General features: G+C 42.2%; 1 protein-coding gene across 2 annotated transcripts in view; it reads right to left on the bottom strand.

Moving 5' to 3' along the window:
* Nucleotides 1-591: 591 nt before the first annotated feature.
* Nucleotides 592-14,991, bottom strand: part of FGF5 (fibroblast growth factor 5) — a 72,125-nt gene continuing 57,725 nt past the window's right edge. Inside the window, exons 2-3 of one of the 2 annotated variants that reach the window (XM_033941982.1) lie at nucleotides 12,086-12,222; nucleotides 592-1,329 (exon numbers count right to left, since the gene is read on the bottom strand). In XM_033941982.1, the coding sequence (XP_033797873.1) occupies nucleotides 979-1,329; nucleotides 12,086-12,181 (447 nt within the window). In that variant the 5' untranslated portion in view covers nucleotides 12,182-12,222 and the 3' untranslated portion in view covers nucleotides 592-978. The remainder of the gene's footprint in view (nucleotides 1,330-12,085; nucleotides 12,223-14,991) is intronic. The other variant, XM_033941900.1, reaches the window with a different exon arrangement.

Below are 14,991 nucleotides of genomic sequence, written 5' to 3'. Positions count from 1 at the left end.
GGGGGTGCGAGCGGTCCTGCGGGGGGGTGAATCGGACGTCGGGGGGGGGAACTATGTAAAAAAAATTTGTAAAACGCGCTCATGCGTATAATGCGCAAGATTATGCACGGTTTGTAAAAATCGTGTATAACGCGTGCGTTATATGTGTGAAAATACGGTAAGTGAGTTGCTCATGGTCACAAGGAGCAGTGTGGGTTTCAACCCACAATCTCAGCGTGCTGAGGCTGAAGCTTTAACCACTGCACCACACTCTCCCCACATCTTTGAATCATTTTTGAAATGCTGCAAAAACTTTATTGACTATGAAGGACACTGCTTTGAATGAGAAAAATGTTCAGATCCAGTGGAATCATCTGATTCTGAATAAACCCCCCCCCCCCAAAAAAAAAAAGGTCTCATTACTTTTCAATCAGCCCTCGTAAATAAGTTAAAGTGGAGCTTCAAAGAACAGAAGCAAATCATTACAAATTCTGACAGTTCAGCTGTGAGCTCACATGAAAACCAGTTTAATGGAATTAAAAAAAAAAAAAAATGGTGACAAGAAATATTCCAACTGGAGAGGTATCATTGTTCTTTAAAATAAAATTAAAAGGTAAAAACTTTTTTTTAGACATATAGGTGTAACTCTAAAAACAAAACTGTTTGAATGTAGGCTGTTTCAAAACGTCTGGTTCATTTAGTGATCCTGAAATGCATGATCAACATTCAACCCTTTGAAAAGAAGAAAGTGGCGTCTATTTGAGGCAACTCCCGAGTAAGGAGAAAAATTCAGCTTGCATTCAGTCCATGCTCCCAACTATCAAAAAATCCAGTTTGCATGAGGTCGAACTGAAACCAGTAGAGATGCCACTCTGTGTGGCATGACCTTCTGATGCAGTTAAGTGCTGTGCAAATCTTTGCTTGCCATCACAGGCCTGGAACATGTCTGCATAGGCAGCAGCAGCGGCTTAAGACCTTCGAGTAGATCAATCTGCCCAGCTAGCCGAAGCGAAATTTTAGTTTGTATCTGACAGGACGGGTGCTTTTCTGTGATGCGGTCACCGAAACCTTTGGCTTTGGAAGTGCAGCTGGAGGTTTTTTCTTTTCAGGCACTGTGACAGTGAAGGAGAGCTCTGGTAGCTTGGGCTGTTGGATCCTTGGAAGGAAATGAGTGGAAACGTGCTGAGGTTTCACTCGGGGGCTGCATCCTCTCTTTGCCTTCCCCCTTTTGTTCAGCGCCACGTACCACTCCCTGCCAGTCTGTGCAGTCCTGTAAACTGCCGAGGCGTAAGTGTTATAGCTATTTTCTTGAAACCGCTCCCTGAATTTGCATTCGTCTGTGAATCTGGCCTGAAATGTGAAAGAAACATTTGTTAGGTCAGGGATGCTCAGCCGTGACATGCAAATCACAAATTTGTACCTCATTGCCCCTCTAGACTTCATAATAACTATTTCAGCTTTTCAATGTCTAGAGCAGGGATGGGCAACTCCGGTCCTCGAGGGCCAGAATCCAGTCGGGTTATCAGAATTTCCCCAATAAATATGCATTGAAAGCAGTGCATGCAAATAGATCTCATGCATATTCATTGCAGAAATCCTGAAAACCCGACTGGATTCTGGCCCTCGAGGACCGGAGTTGCCCACCCCTGGTCTAGAACAATAATAGTGTATTCCTCAAGCTGATCCTGGAGCATCCCACAGCCAGCAGGATTTTTAGGAGATATACAGTTGATCTGCACACAGTACTATCGCATATCTATTCAGTCAGGTTAATATTCAGACACGGTGATCAGTGTTGCAGGCTGAAGCGTTTAAATCACAGGTGTCGAAGTCGGTCCTCGAGGGCCGCAATCCAGTCGGGTTTTCAGAATTTCCCCAATGAATATGCATTGAAAGCAGTGCATGCACATAGATCTCATGCATATTCATTGGGGAAATCTTTGAAAACCCGACTGGATTGCGGCCCTCGAGGATCGACTTTGACACCCCTGGTTTAAATGATCCATAGAAGAGGCGCACTGAATTTAGGTAGTCCGTGGTGAGCACTGCTAGCTATACTATATTGGCAATGGACAGCCATTATCCAGACAGCAATAGGGTTTAAATTAGGAAAGCCTTATATCTGTTCAGATAGGGGGTAATTCTCAAAAAGTCACCTAAAATCAAGCCCCTGGATAAATTTTAGTTTAGCAATTATTTGTGTAATTGTCATTATAGAATAGAAGTGTAAGTCCACCGTTACACGCCTAGCTATAGGCATGAGCACTCACAGTACCTCAGTGGCTGGTGTAAATCTTTGCACCTCACTGCTGTCAGTTAGGCACATAACTGCTAGTATTCTAGAACCCACATATGTAAATGCTAGCCACGCCCCCTTGCAGAAATGAGCTTTGGATTTTTTGTGCACAATTTGCAAAATCTGGAATGGGGGGCATGGCTTGGTAGCGCTACTAAATTGCTATGACACTATCCAGATAGTACAAAAAATAAATAGAACCAAGGGAGGCTGTTAAATAAATGTATATCAACATAACACAACCTCAAAAATATAGGATAACAAGTTCAAGTGTTACTCTCAAGGGAGAAAAGACCTCAGTGTCTAATAGGGAAAATCAAAGCAACCCATATAGACAAGCTAGTTGCAAATATCACTTGCAGCCAGCAGACACATCCTCGGTCAAAAACTCCCAAAATGTTGAGGACACAATTTCACAGTGAATTTCAACAGTCTTAATTCTAAGTTTCAAAAAGTTTTCAAAAAAACACTTATCTGAAAATTGTTGTCTTCTCAATCAAATTGCAAACACAAGAACGTGAACCTGGAGCTTAGAAGCAGGAGAAAATCATTCCATAGGAGACAAACTCAGAGCATGCTTTCCGCATATGCTTCTCGAAATAAAAATGTTTTTTAACATGGTCTTAAAGGCTTTGATGTTCGCCTCAAGCCTCAATTCTCGTGGGAGCTGATTCCATAATTGTAGTGCTATAAAATAAAAGGCTTTATTTCTAGGCAGTTCCCATCTTGCCCTTTCTTTTACCAAAGGAAGAACTAATCTATTATCTTGAAATGACCTGAGAATTCTAGTCGATGTATAAGGAATAGTTAATGCACACAAATAATTTGGTTTCTGATGAAAAAAGCTGTGTGTTAGAATTAGAGCTTTAAAATGAATCCTCTAAAAAACCTGGCAACTAGTGATATTGTAAAATCTGTGGCGTGACTCTATCAGTGGCGTCATAAGGGTGAGCGGCGCCCATGGCGGTGGCACCCCGCCCTCTTCCCCGCCCCCCTGCCATGCATTCGCTCCTTTCCCTGCCCCTTTTTATGTTCTCCAGCACGAGCAGCATGCCCAAGTCAGAACCGGCTCGCCATTTGACATCACTTCCTAGGCGCAGAGCCCGGAAGTGACATCAGAGAGAGCACTGACGCCGATACGAGCAGCAACCTCGTGCCGGGGAAATAAAAAAGGTACAGGGAAGGCAAGAGGCACGCAGCAAGGCGAAGGAACGTAGGGTGGGGTGGAGAGGAGGAGGAGTGATGCACCCTTAGGAAAACTACGCCCGAGGCACACTTCTCCCTCGCCCCCCCCCCCCTTACTACACCACTGGATTCTATCAAACTTTTCAGGGAAACCTTTACACTTGACCACTTTTTGGGCATCCAGAGATGAGTCTCAATCTTCTCCGGGGGAGGAATCTCTCAGTAGAGGGTGACAGAATTAGGTATCCCTCAGATCACGCATACTGTGCTGTTTCATGTAGGTAGATGCAGTGGCGTTGCAAGGGTGGGTGGGGGCGCTGTCTTTTTTTAAATTTTTTAACATAGAACTTTATATATCTTTATTAAATTTTCATTCTAAACACAGTGCATAAAGGAATACATACAAGTAATTTGAAAAATAGCACTTACATCCATCAATAAATACTTGAGAAACCATTTTCTCCCCTCCCACCCACCCTAATTCCAATGTATACAATAAAACCATACAACAGTACATACATGTAATTAATAAACAAATTCTAATATAATATCCCTCTCCCTCCCCCCTTCCCTGGATTTGCAAATCAAACCAGTAATAGGGGAATAATCCATTTAATTAAAATTAATAAAATTAGTCAATGGACCCCACGTCAGTTTAAACAACTTATTATTACCCATTTGTTCAGAATTCATTTTCTCCTATTTATAACACAAGCATAATGAATTCCACCAAAAAGTGAAATTTAATCTGTCAAAATTCTTCCAATTTTTAGTGACCATTTGCATGGCTACCCCAGTCATTATACCAAGTAATCTGCTTTTATGTCTATCTATTGGAGGTGTACGAGATAACAATGTCCCACAGATTACTGCTTCATACATCAGCGGAACCACAGTCTCCAGAATCAAATTAATATGTCCTCATATAGATTTCCAAAAGTTAAGTATCAAAGGACAATAGAACAACAAATGATCCAGTGTCCCTACATCAAGATGACAGTGCCAGAATCTATTAGACTTGGAACAGTCCAACTTTTGTAAATGAACAGGGGTCCAAAAACTTCTGGGCGCTGTCTTGGTAGGGGCATGGCACCCCCCTACCAGCTCCTTCCCCGCCCCCCACTGTCGCACACTTCCCTTCTTCCATACCTCTGTAACATTCCTGGTGCGAGCAGCAACCCCCAACCTGCTGTCGCACCTTCGTTGGCTCTTCATCTGATGTCACTTCCTGGACCCGTGCCTAGGAAGTCACATCAGAGGGAGAACCCATGCAGGATCAACAGCAAGTTGGGAGTTGCTGCTTGTGCTAAGAACATTACAGAGGTATGGGGGAAGGGAAGCGGCTTGTGTGTGCGGCAGTGGAGGGGGGAGGAGCATATAGGGGTGGGGCGGAGAAGAAGGTGAGGGAGGGGCGCCACACCCTGGGCACCTCTTACCCTCACTATATCACTGGGTAGATGGGGTATTATTACCCTTCCTGGTGTTTCCTCCTTAGGGCCTATTCTACTAAACTGCGCTAGTGGTTTTAGCGCCAGAAGCCGCGCTGAATGACCCGCGCTGCATGACCCGCGCTGCTCCCGATGCTCATAAAAACTCTATGAGCATCGGGAGCAGCGCGGGCCATTCAGCATGGCTCCCCGCGCTAAAACCACTAGCGTGGTTTAGTAGAAGAGGGGATTAGTATATTGGAACCTCTATTTGGTGGACATGAGCCAAGAATAATTTTATTTTGTGTATCTTCTATTTAGTAAGAATTTTTTGTTTTATTTCCTTATATTTTTTAGGCTTTTCTGTGCAATTGAGGGAGCTGTTCCCCTACCCTGAAGAAAGTTTCTTTTGAAACATGCATGTTGGGAGAGGTGGCGTAGATATAATTTGAGAATCCACTATAAGCTAAGTGGTTTACACTAATTTTATGGATAAAGTACCAAAATAAGTAAAAAAGAAAAATTTGAAGCTAACAAGCTAATAAAGAAAAAGTTTCAATAAAGGCTTGGACTGACAAAGACTTTAGCAGCCAGTAGTATGAAATGCCTGGCTGCCCTCTGAAGGTCCATACAAAAATCTCTTACATATGTGGCCGCTTTAAGCGGTGAACATATAGCTCTATATAAAGCGTGATAAGGTTTCAGTTTCATTAATTAGTGCTTTTCATGTTTGGTCTTGTAATTCCGACATTGGTACTCTGGACCATATGTTATTCCATTGCCCTAATCTTTCTACTTATTGGCCGGATATTTGGTCTACAATCTGTAATGTACTACCTATTAAGTCGGATATATCTTTATCGGTGATAATATTTGGTGCCATGTCTTTGGAAGTGTCTTTAGATAAGTATCAAGCTAAGCTGCTTTCCTGTTTATTACAGATTGCTTTGAAATCTATACTTTCTAATTGGAAAGACCTCGCATCTCTAAATTACAACACTTGGCGGAATACTGTATGTCTTTATATAAAACTAGTGTTTTAGCCCGTTACATTAACGGGTGCTAGAGTAGATGTCTGTCTGTTTTGTTTTTTTAATTTGTCTCTCTCTCCTTGGACGCTGTCATTCTTTCTGTCTGTGTCTTTCCCTGGCCCCCTGTCTATCTTTATTTCTAACTCTATCCTCTTCCCTCAATCCTGCATGTGGCCTTTTTTCTTTCTCCTCCCCCACTTCCTTCCGTCTGGTCCCCCTGTCCTCCACACTTCCATTCGGGGTGTCTCCCTCTCTCTACCCCTTCCATCTACTGTTCACCCTCTGTCTTGCCCCTCTCTTCTCTTTCCATCCAGTGTCCGCCCTCTCTCTCTCTATTCCATATGGCCTCTCTCCATCTCCTCCTTCCTTTTCCCTTGATCTGGCATACCTTTCTCCTTCCCTCCAAGCCATTCTCTCCCCCTCTGCTCCCTTTCCTCATTTAACTACTTCATTGGTCAGCAGCAGCATTCACAATTCATTGCTGTTGCTGGCTTCAGGTCTTTCTCTCTGGCCGGTCCTGTCTTCATGAAAATAGGAAGTAGGCAGGACCGGCCAGAGAGGAAGGGCTGAAGCCAGCAACAACAGCAAATTGTAAACGCTGCTGTTGCCTGAAGCACCCGAGGCAGACGCTTCTCTCCCAGCGAGATGACTTTAATATCAAACCTCCCTCCAGCGTTGGCAGCCGCAGCACGCTAAACAGGCTGCTTCGAGCTTTCTTCTGCCTTTGAGTCCCTCTGTCGCATCACAGGAACGGGATGGGGAAATGGAGTTCCTGAAGGGACGGGGACAAAATTGTCCTCGTGCTATTCTCTATTTTAGAAACATAGAAAAGTGACGGCAGAAATGGGCCAAGGCCCATCAAGTCTGCCCACTCTATTGACCCACCCATCCTCCTAGCTACCCTTTGAGAGATCGCACTCTGATGTCCCATTCCCTCTTAGAGATCCGACATGAGCATCCCATCTGTTCTTAAAATCTGGCACGCTACTGGCCTCGATCACTTGTGCTGGAAGCTCATTCCAATTGTCAACCACTCTTTCGCTGAAGAAGTTCTTCCTGGTGTCGCCATGAAACTTCCCGCCCTTTATTTTCAGCGGCTGCCCTCTTGTGGCCGAGGGTCCTCTAAGAAAGAAAATATCATCTTCTACCTCAATACGACCAGTGATATACTTAAACATCTCAATCATGTCTCCCCTCTTCCTACGTTCTTCGAGAGAGTATAGCCGCAATTTGTTTAGCCTTTCTTCATATAATTTCTCCTGCTCAATCCTCATTACCCTTACATCATAAAACTAAATTTCTAAATATAGGTCTAATCAATACCCGCTCTATTAAAACAAAATATCACCTTATTAAAGACCTTATTAATCAATAATCCTTAGACATATTATTTCTAACTGAAACTTGGCTCTCTGATGGTGAAGAAGCCTATCTTACTTTTGCCTGTCCTAAGGGTTTCTCTTTTTTCTACAACCATCGTTATAACAAAAGAGGGGGTGGTCTGGCAGCAATATTTAAAGAATCTCTATTATCACAAGTGGATAAGTCTACAGACAACGCATCTATTGAATATTTACAATTTTCTATACAAACAAAACCAAAAACGATTGTACTACTAATTTACTTACCTCCTCCGATAAATTCAGATAATATTACTCATCTTCAATCCTTACTTTTTGAATTTGGTAGCTCCACTTTAAATCCATTAATCCTGGGAGATTTTAATATCCATTTCGACAATCATAATAATAACTACACTAAAACAATTCTCTCTCATATAAAACAATTGGATTTATGTTCATTAATCACACAGCCAACACATCAAGCTGGTCATACCACTGACACAGCCTTAATAACAGCTTCTGCAAGAAATAACTTTACTTTAAACTGTTGCCTTCCAGTTCCTTGGTCAGATCATTACCTAATTTCATTAGCATATACTAGTCCATATATTGAATCTAACATCAAGCAAAAAACAATTGCTTTTAGGAATTTTAATGATCTCTCATCAGAGTCAATACAAGCAACGCTAAAATTAGACTTTGCTGAATCAATCACTAACTCAATTGATGACTTAATCAACCTTTGGAACATAGCCATACAATCAACCATAAATAAACTTGCACCTGTACAAAATATAAACATTTCTGTTCGTAAAATTTGTAATCCTTGGTTTACCACTGAACTCTCACTTCTTAAAAAACAATTAAGATCTCTCGAGCGTACGTGGAGGAAAAATAAAACCCAAAATAATTTATTAATTTACAATGAACATTCGAAACTATAAAGCAAAAATAAATCAAACCAAAATGAAATTCTATTCCGATAAAATATTAAAAGCCAAAAATCCATCTCTTCTTTATACCATCCTAAACAATATAATACCTAATAACAAACAACAATTAGAAACAAGTAGCACTGTTCCCACTGCTCAAGAACTCGCTGATTTTTTCATTGGAAAAAATCAACAACATTAGGAAAAACTTTATAAATAACTTACAGATTACAAAGGATCTTGAACAGGTTAACCTAGACTCACTACTCTCTAAATGCTCAAGATTTAAAATTCCCAGTGAAAAAGAGATTGAATCTACTATTAAAACTTTGAATATCAAAGGTTCTAAGGCTGATCAGATTCCACCATTTATTCTTTAAAAATATTTCGACATCTTTGGACCTTTTATCTGCACATTAGTTACAGAAAGTTTAAGTCAACAGACTGTGCCCTTGGATTGGAAAAAAATCATACATTCGTCCCATTATTAAAGATACAAAGATTGGTTACGAGGATCTATCCAATTATAGACCCATATCTAACATCCCATTTTTGGCAAAATTGACAGAAAAAGTTGTTTTCACTCAAATTTCGGAATTTGTAGAGAAAACTAACGTGTTACATCCTAATCAAACTGGTTTTAGACAGCACCATAGTACTGAACACTCTCTGATTGGCATGACCACTTCTATCCAATATTTTTTAGATCATCATCAATCGGTGCTGTTAATATCTATTGATCTTTCAGCAGCGTTTGATACGATTGATCACCAACTTCTTCTTAACAGACTCCAGTCTATTGGGGTTACAGATCAAGTCCTTGCTTGGTTTACATCATATTTCACTGACCGCACCTCTACTGTTCTTTTCAAGGAATCTTTCTCCAAACCTACACAAATTGCACATGGGGTCCCCCAAGGATCTGTTCTTTCACCTTTACTTTTCAATATTTTTCTTGCTCCACTAATGACTTTATGCCAATCTGTAGGCTTTCAAGTTTTTGCCTATGCTGATGATATCCAGCTACTGCATCCATTAAATAATAATAATACTGCTGAAATCTCAGAGATTAATGAAAAACTTGACCAAATTTATCATTGGCTGGATACAAACAGATTGGCTCTAAACATTAAAAAAACTAATGTTATGCTTTTTCCATGGAAAGATAGTTTTCCTCTTGTTACTCCAATCTCTATTCAAAAAATCCCCTTACAATCAGTTAATAATATTAAAATTTTAGGGGTGATTTTCGATAACAAACTAAATTTTCACGATCATATTAGTAACATTGTTAAAACTACCTTTTACAGACTACATAAAATTCGATCTATTTCTAAATTTCTATGTCCCAAATCACTTAATATTCTTATTCACTCTTTGGTGATGTCTAAAATCGATTATTGCAATTCTCTTTTTAAAGGAATTGCTTTAAATGAAATAAAACGTCTTCAAATTATACAAAATGCTTCAATTAAACTTATAACCAAATCAGGAAAGTTTGATCATGTAACACCTCTACTTAAAAAAGCCCACTGGCTTCCAGTTATTCATAGAATAACATATAAACTTTGTATAATTACCTTCAAAACCATTTACAATAAGACTCCCGCTTTCTTATTTAAACTACTAATTCCATATTCTACAAGGAGAAACTTAAGATCCAATGAACAAAACCTACTGACTATCCCTTCATTGAAAATTATAAATACAAGACGACAATTTATTTTTTCAGTTACTGCGCCACAGATTTGGAATGCCCTCCCTATATTCTTAAGGGAAGAGAAGGAATTTGGAAAATTTAAAAGTAACTTAAAAACATTCCTCTTCAAGGATGCCTTTGCAAACTAATTTTATTATCCAGCTACCCCATTCTATTTGTATTATATTTATTTTGTTAACCTCCTGTATTTTCCCTTAGTGTTCTCTCTTTACTTTAAAGATTTGTATTTCTTTCCTCCTTACCTAATGTTATGAATATGTTAAATTGAGTGTAATTCTGTCTTTTTTTTATTATTATTTATTGTATAGTCACCTAAAAAATGTAAATTTTAATTTGTACATCGCTTAGAAGTCTGATTAAGCGATTAATCAAGAAACCTAATAAACTTGAAACTTGATACGAAACAGCACCATGATGGCTCCAGCACATTGAGCGAATTGTCTGTTTTAAAAAGCAACATTGATAATTCCTTTCTAATGCACAAACCTTCAGCATACTATCCTCCTGCTGCCCCTATCACCCCATTCATACTCCTTTCTCACAGCCATACAAATAGCACTGCTTAGACCTACTATGCACAGAAACACATCACTCAAACACACATACCTCTAAGTCTACGATAACTCTCAAACGACACCAAACACCAAACCAAATGAGCAATATTTATTTTTTAAAAATTAACAAATGTTATTACACTATTTTCCTCTTTCCCAGGAACAGACAAGCAACCAGGATGCTATTTTCAAAGCCCTGACCAGGAGTCCCTGCCTTTTTGAGTGGCCTTCTCTTCCTATGATTTCCAGAAGCAGAACATCAGCATGCAGGGTTTGCAAAGATGAGAGAAAAACGAAAGAATAATAATTCAGGATGCTTGGAAAACAAATCGACAAGCAACAGGTATGAAAGGAGATCATACATCTTCAATAGCATCATCTGTTTCCATTCGGAGCAAACCCCAGGGGATGTCAGCAGTTGGCATACCTGGTTTGCAGAGCAATGGACCTTTGGAGAGGCAGATGCATGTGGGTAATATAAATTACAGAAAAGAAGTGGGAAGAAATTCAGATACAAAGAGGAATATTTATAGTAAGACGAATGTAGATATAGAAGGGAAGAAACCTGGAATGAAAGGAAGAACAACATAGCAGACACTGCCCTGAGAAGCACTAAGTGTGAATGCCTTTCCATGGCGCACACCCCAAAGCACAGAAAAGAAACAACACCACAGCACACATGCAAAGGCAGTGGTGTAGTAAGGGAGGACAGACCGCCCCGGCGCTGTTTTCACAGGGCAGCCGGCGCCTCTCCTCTCTGCCCCCTCCTGTGCATCTCTTTAAATGTTCGCAAGCGTGAGCATCTTCCACCCGCTGCTCGCGCCAACCCTGGCTCCTTTCTGACATCAAGTCCTGGTCGCGGGACCAGGACGTGATGTCAGAAGGGAGCTGACGCCGGCACGAGCAGAGGGCAGAAGATGCTGCTGGCGCCGGTGAATATTTCAAGAGGTATGCATGGAGTGGAGGTGGGGGGGAGGGGGAAAGAGAGGTGCACTGTGTGATGGGGAAGAGGTGGGGGCACACAGTGCGGTGATGCCAGGTGCCAACCTCCCCAGCTACGCCACTGAGCAAAGGCACAACATAGAGGGACAGAAGGAAGACGCAAGTACTGTGGAAACGTTAAACCAAATGACACACATAATGAAGGCGGGGACACACACCAAGTTCTAGTCCAAAATGCCAAACATTTCAGAGATGTCTAGACACATAACAAGGTGCCACTGCTGGTGGCATAGTAGGGGGGCCCGAAGGGAGCAATCCGTCCTGGGCGCCATGTTGGTGGGGACGCCGGCACCCGTCCTCCTCTCTGCCCCTTGACTCTTCCCATTCCTTCCCTCAACATGCACGCCCCCTCCCCTTCCCCCCATACCTCTAGTTAAAGTTGTTCGCAGTGGTCAACAACGTGCTCTTCGCGACCCTATCGACTCTCCCGTGCATAGGAAGCAATGTCAGAGGGAGAGCCAATGGGGTCGCGAGGAGCACATTGTTGACCGCCACGAGCAACAGCTTCAACAAGAGGCATGGGGGAAGAGAAGGGGGGAGGGCACGTGCGGCAAGCGGAATCGCTACGCCACTGGTCACTACAGAAAACAACAGGCGCTTACAGGGTAATGCTCACTTGCTGGATTGTTTCTGGGCTTCGTGCGCCTGAGGTTCCTCCATAAACCATCAGGGTAACCTTGTCCTGTCCTAATGTCCAGGGAGCACGGTGCATCACTCTAACCCTTGAGACAGAAGCTAGCACCTCCCATGAGTCTGAAAAACATAAACCAAGAGGAAGAACTCATTAGCAGACTGAGTCTCACAAGTGCACAACATTAATCTAGGGCAAAGACTCTCGCTCTAGCAGCACACGGCAGAAAACGAATTTCAAAACTATGGAGTCATTACTTCCCTTCCTGTAATGTCTATGACACAGCAGAAAACGAATTTCAAAAATATGGAGTTGTTACTTCCCTTCCTGTAATGTCTATGACACAGCAGAAAACGAATTTTAAAAATATGGAGTTGTTACTTCCCTTCCTGTAATGTCTATGACACAGCAGAAAACGATTTTTTTTTAAATATGGAGTCGTTACTTCCCTTCCTGTAATGTCTATGACCAATAAGATTTAACGCTGAAGCCTTTTGTCTGCCAAATTCATAGCCTGTATCTGATTTTGACAAAATCTTCATATTTTTCTTCAGTCCCATCTGCTAGGCATCCCTTCTGATACGGACAATTTGTTCAGGTTTTGTCAAGTCTCAGGCAGAGAGCAGATATGCTTCTCTTCCTTAAGACATGCCAAATGAAACATTTCAACTTCAGATCTCTAGAGCAAATTTTTGGTTCTTTCAGGAGTTCCCAGTCTAGCTTTATCATATTCTCTTCTGAGGGAGGCCACATAGGCAGGAGGAGGTGATCAGAGCAGAATAAATCAAAGAAATTAACCCAGACACCAATAACTTATGAAAGAAAGAATTAAGAGGAAGACTTAAGCACTCTGGGATTTATTGGGCCAGTGATAGTCAATTAGTCTTGGATACCATGAAAGAACTTTAGCTAATAACATTATCAAGCCCTTCTCTAAACTTCATGTCCTCTACAACGCCAAATGGAAATGGTCAAACCTGCCATCTTGTTCCTATCTGAGCACCTATTGGAAATATATGCCTCAAGAAGAAATGTTACACAGATTTATTCCAATTCCTTACTTATCATATAGCAATCAACAAATTTATCAACATTCACATGAAGATGACTGTCCTAAGAATATTGGTATAACTCAGGGATTAGCAACCTTTATACAGCAAAGAGCCAATTTATGCAAAATGGTTGACCCAAGATTTACAAAGAGACACAAGGTGTAGCTTCTCTCCCCTCCAACCCCTCGTAGGTCTCTGCACCTCTCATCCCTCCCTATAGCCAAGGTTCTCTCCTCTCTCTAAGCCCCAACCCTTTAATCTCCTTCCCAACCCCACAATTCCCCCCCCCAAGCCTACTGAGGACCTGGTGGTCCAGCAGGGGGTGCTTCATGGCAGGAGTGCAGCCCTCTCACTTCTGCCTCCTTGTGGCTGCCTTCTAAAATGGCTACCGTGACCTCTCGTGACAGCTCGCTATACTACAGGAAATGCTGCGAGAGGTTGTGGCAGCTATTTTAGCAGGCAGCTGTGAGGAGGCAGAAGCAAGAGGGTCGCAGTCCTGCCACAAGGACCCCACTGGATCACTGGATCTAAATGGCAATCCAAAAATCCAAAATGAGTTACACTTCTCATAACTACCTATAGTTCTCTAGATCAGTGTTTTTCAACCTTTTTACACCTATGGACCGGCAGAAATAAAAGAATTATTCTGTGGACCGGCGGTTGAAGAACACTGGGCTAAGTCGTGGGCCAGACCCCGCCCATCTCTACCCAATCTCCACCCCAGACCCCGCCCCCATAATAGTACTAATTGCACCTTGCATGTCCCGTGCCTCATCTGGAAGCCTTGCCTCTGATGTTGCAACGTCAGAGAGAAGGCTTCCGGTTCAGGCGCAGGATGCCCATAGGAGCCACTGCCTGTGGCTTTGTGCATTGAATCAGTTAGGAAGAGGGAGCTGGCTCGAAGATAATGTTGCATCGATCGCATCATGGACCGGCGGTTGAAGAACACTGTTTTGGGCCTGATGCACATGCTGGCCCTGTGGACCGGCAGGAAATTTCTGTGGACCGGCACTGATCCATGGACCGGTGGTTGAAGAACACTGCTCTAGATAATGCAGAAGAACTCTACGCACATCCACTTCTTCAAAATGTGGCCCTGCTGCTTAGAAACAGTAGGCAGAAAACCAAGCAAATGCACTTCCTGAATAACATGGAAAGCCAAAACCACCTTAGGAAGCAATGAAGGAACCATGCGGAGAGAGATCCCAGTCTTCGAGATTCTCAGGAAAGGCATTCTACAAGATAGAGCCTGGAGCCCTGAGACATGTCTCGCTGAGGTAATGGTGACTAGAAAGAAACTGCCTTTAGCATCGGATCCAAGAGGGAAGCGTTTTTCAGAGCTTCAAATGGAGCTCTGATGAGGACGTGCAGAGCCACGTTAAGGTCCCATGAAAGGAATGGTGGTTTGATCGGTGGTCCAATGCAGAGAGCATCTTTACAGAAATCTGGTCACATCAGGGTGAGACACAAGTGAAGGACTATGGTTCTGGGCTCTGAAACAAGAAAGCCCAGCAACTTGAATCTGAAGAGAAGCCATGGTCAGGCCCTCATAAGGCCCACTTAGAGAAAGGCTAGCAACACTGAAGCTGGAGCAGAAATCAGTTTCCTGGTTTTAGAAAAACATACTAAACATGAATTACACATCCTACAAAATGTAAAATGCAGTATGGAGTAGCAGTGGGTAGCCAGCCATAAGCCCTGTGATGCTGCGCACACACTACAAGAGGAAATACTATTTTTTTGAAAAGAAATTAAAGAGAAATTGTAACTGCCTTCCTGGGTGGAACAGGGGAGTCAGGTAACAGCTCCAAACTTTACCCATGATAGGTACCCAGTACG

The sequence above is a fragment of the Geotrypetes seraphini genome, chromosome 1, assembly GCF_902459505.1.
Source record: "Geotrypetes seraphini chromosome 1, aGeoSer1.1, whole genome shotgun sequence".
Classification (NCBI taxonomy): Eukaryota; Metazoa; Chordata; class Amphibia; order Gymnophiona; family Dermophiidae; genus Geotrypetes; species Geotrypetes seraphini.
Note: the sequence above shows the minus strand (reverse complement) of the source record. Positions and strands in the feature narration are given on the sequence as shown.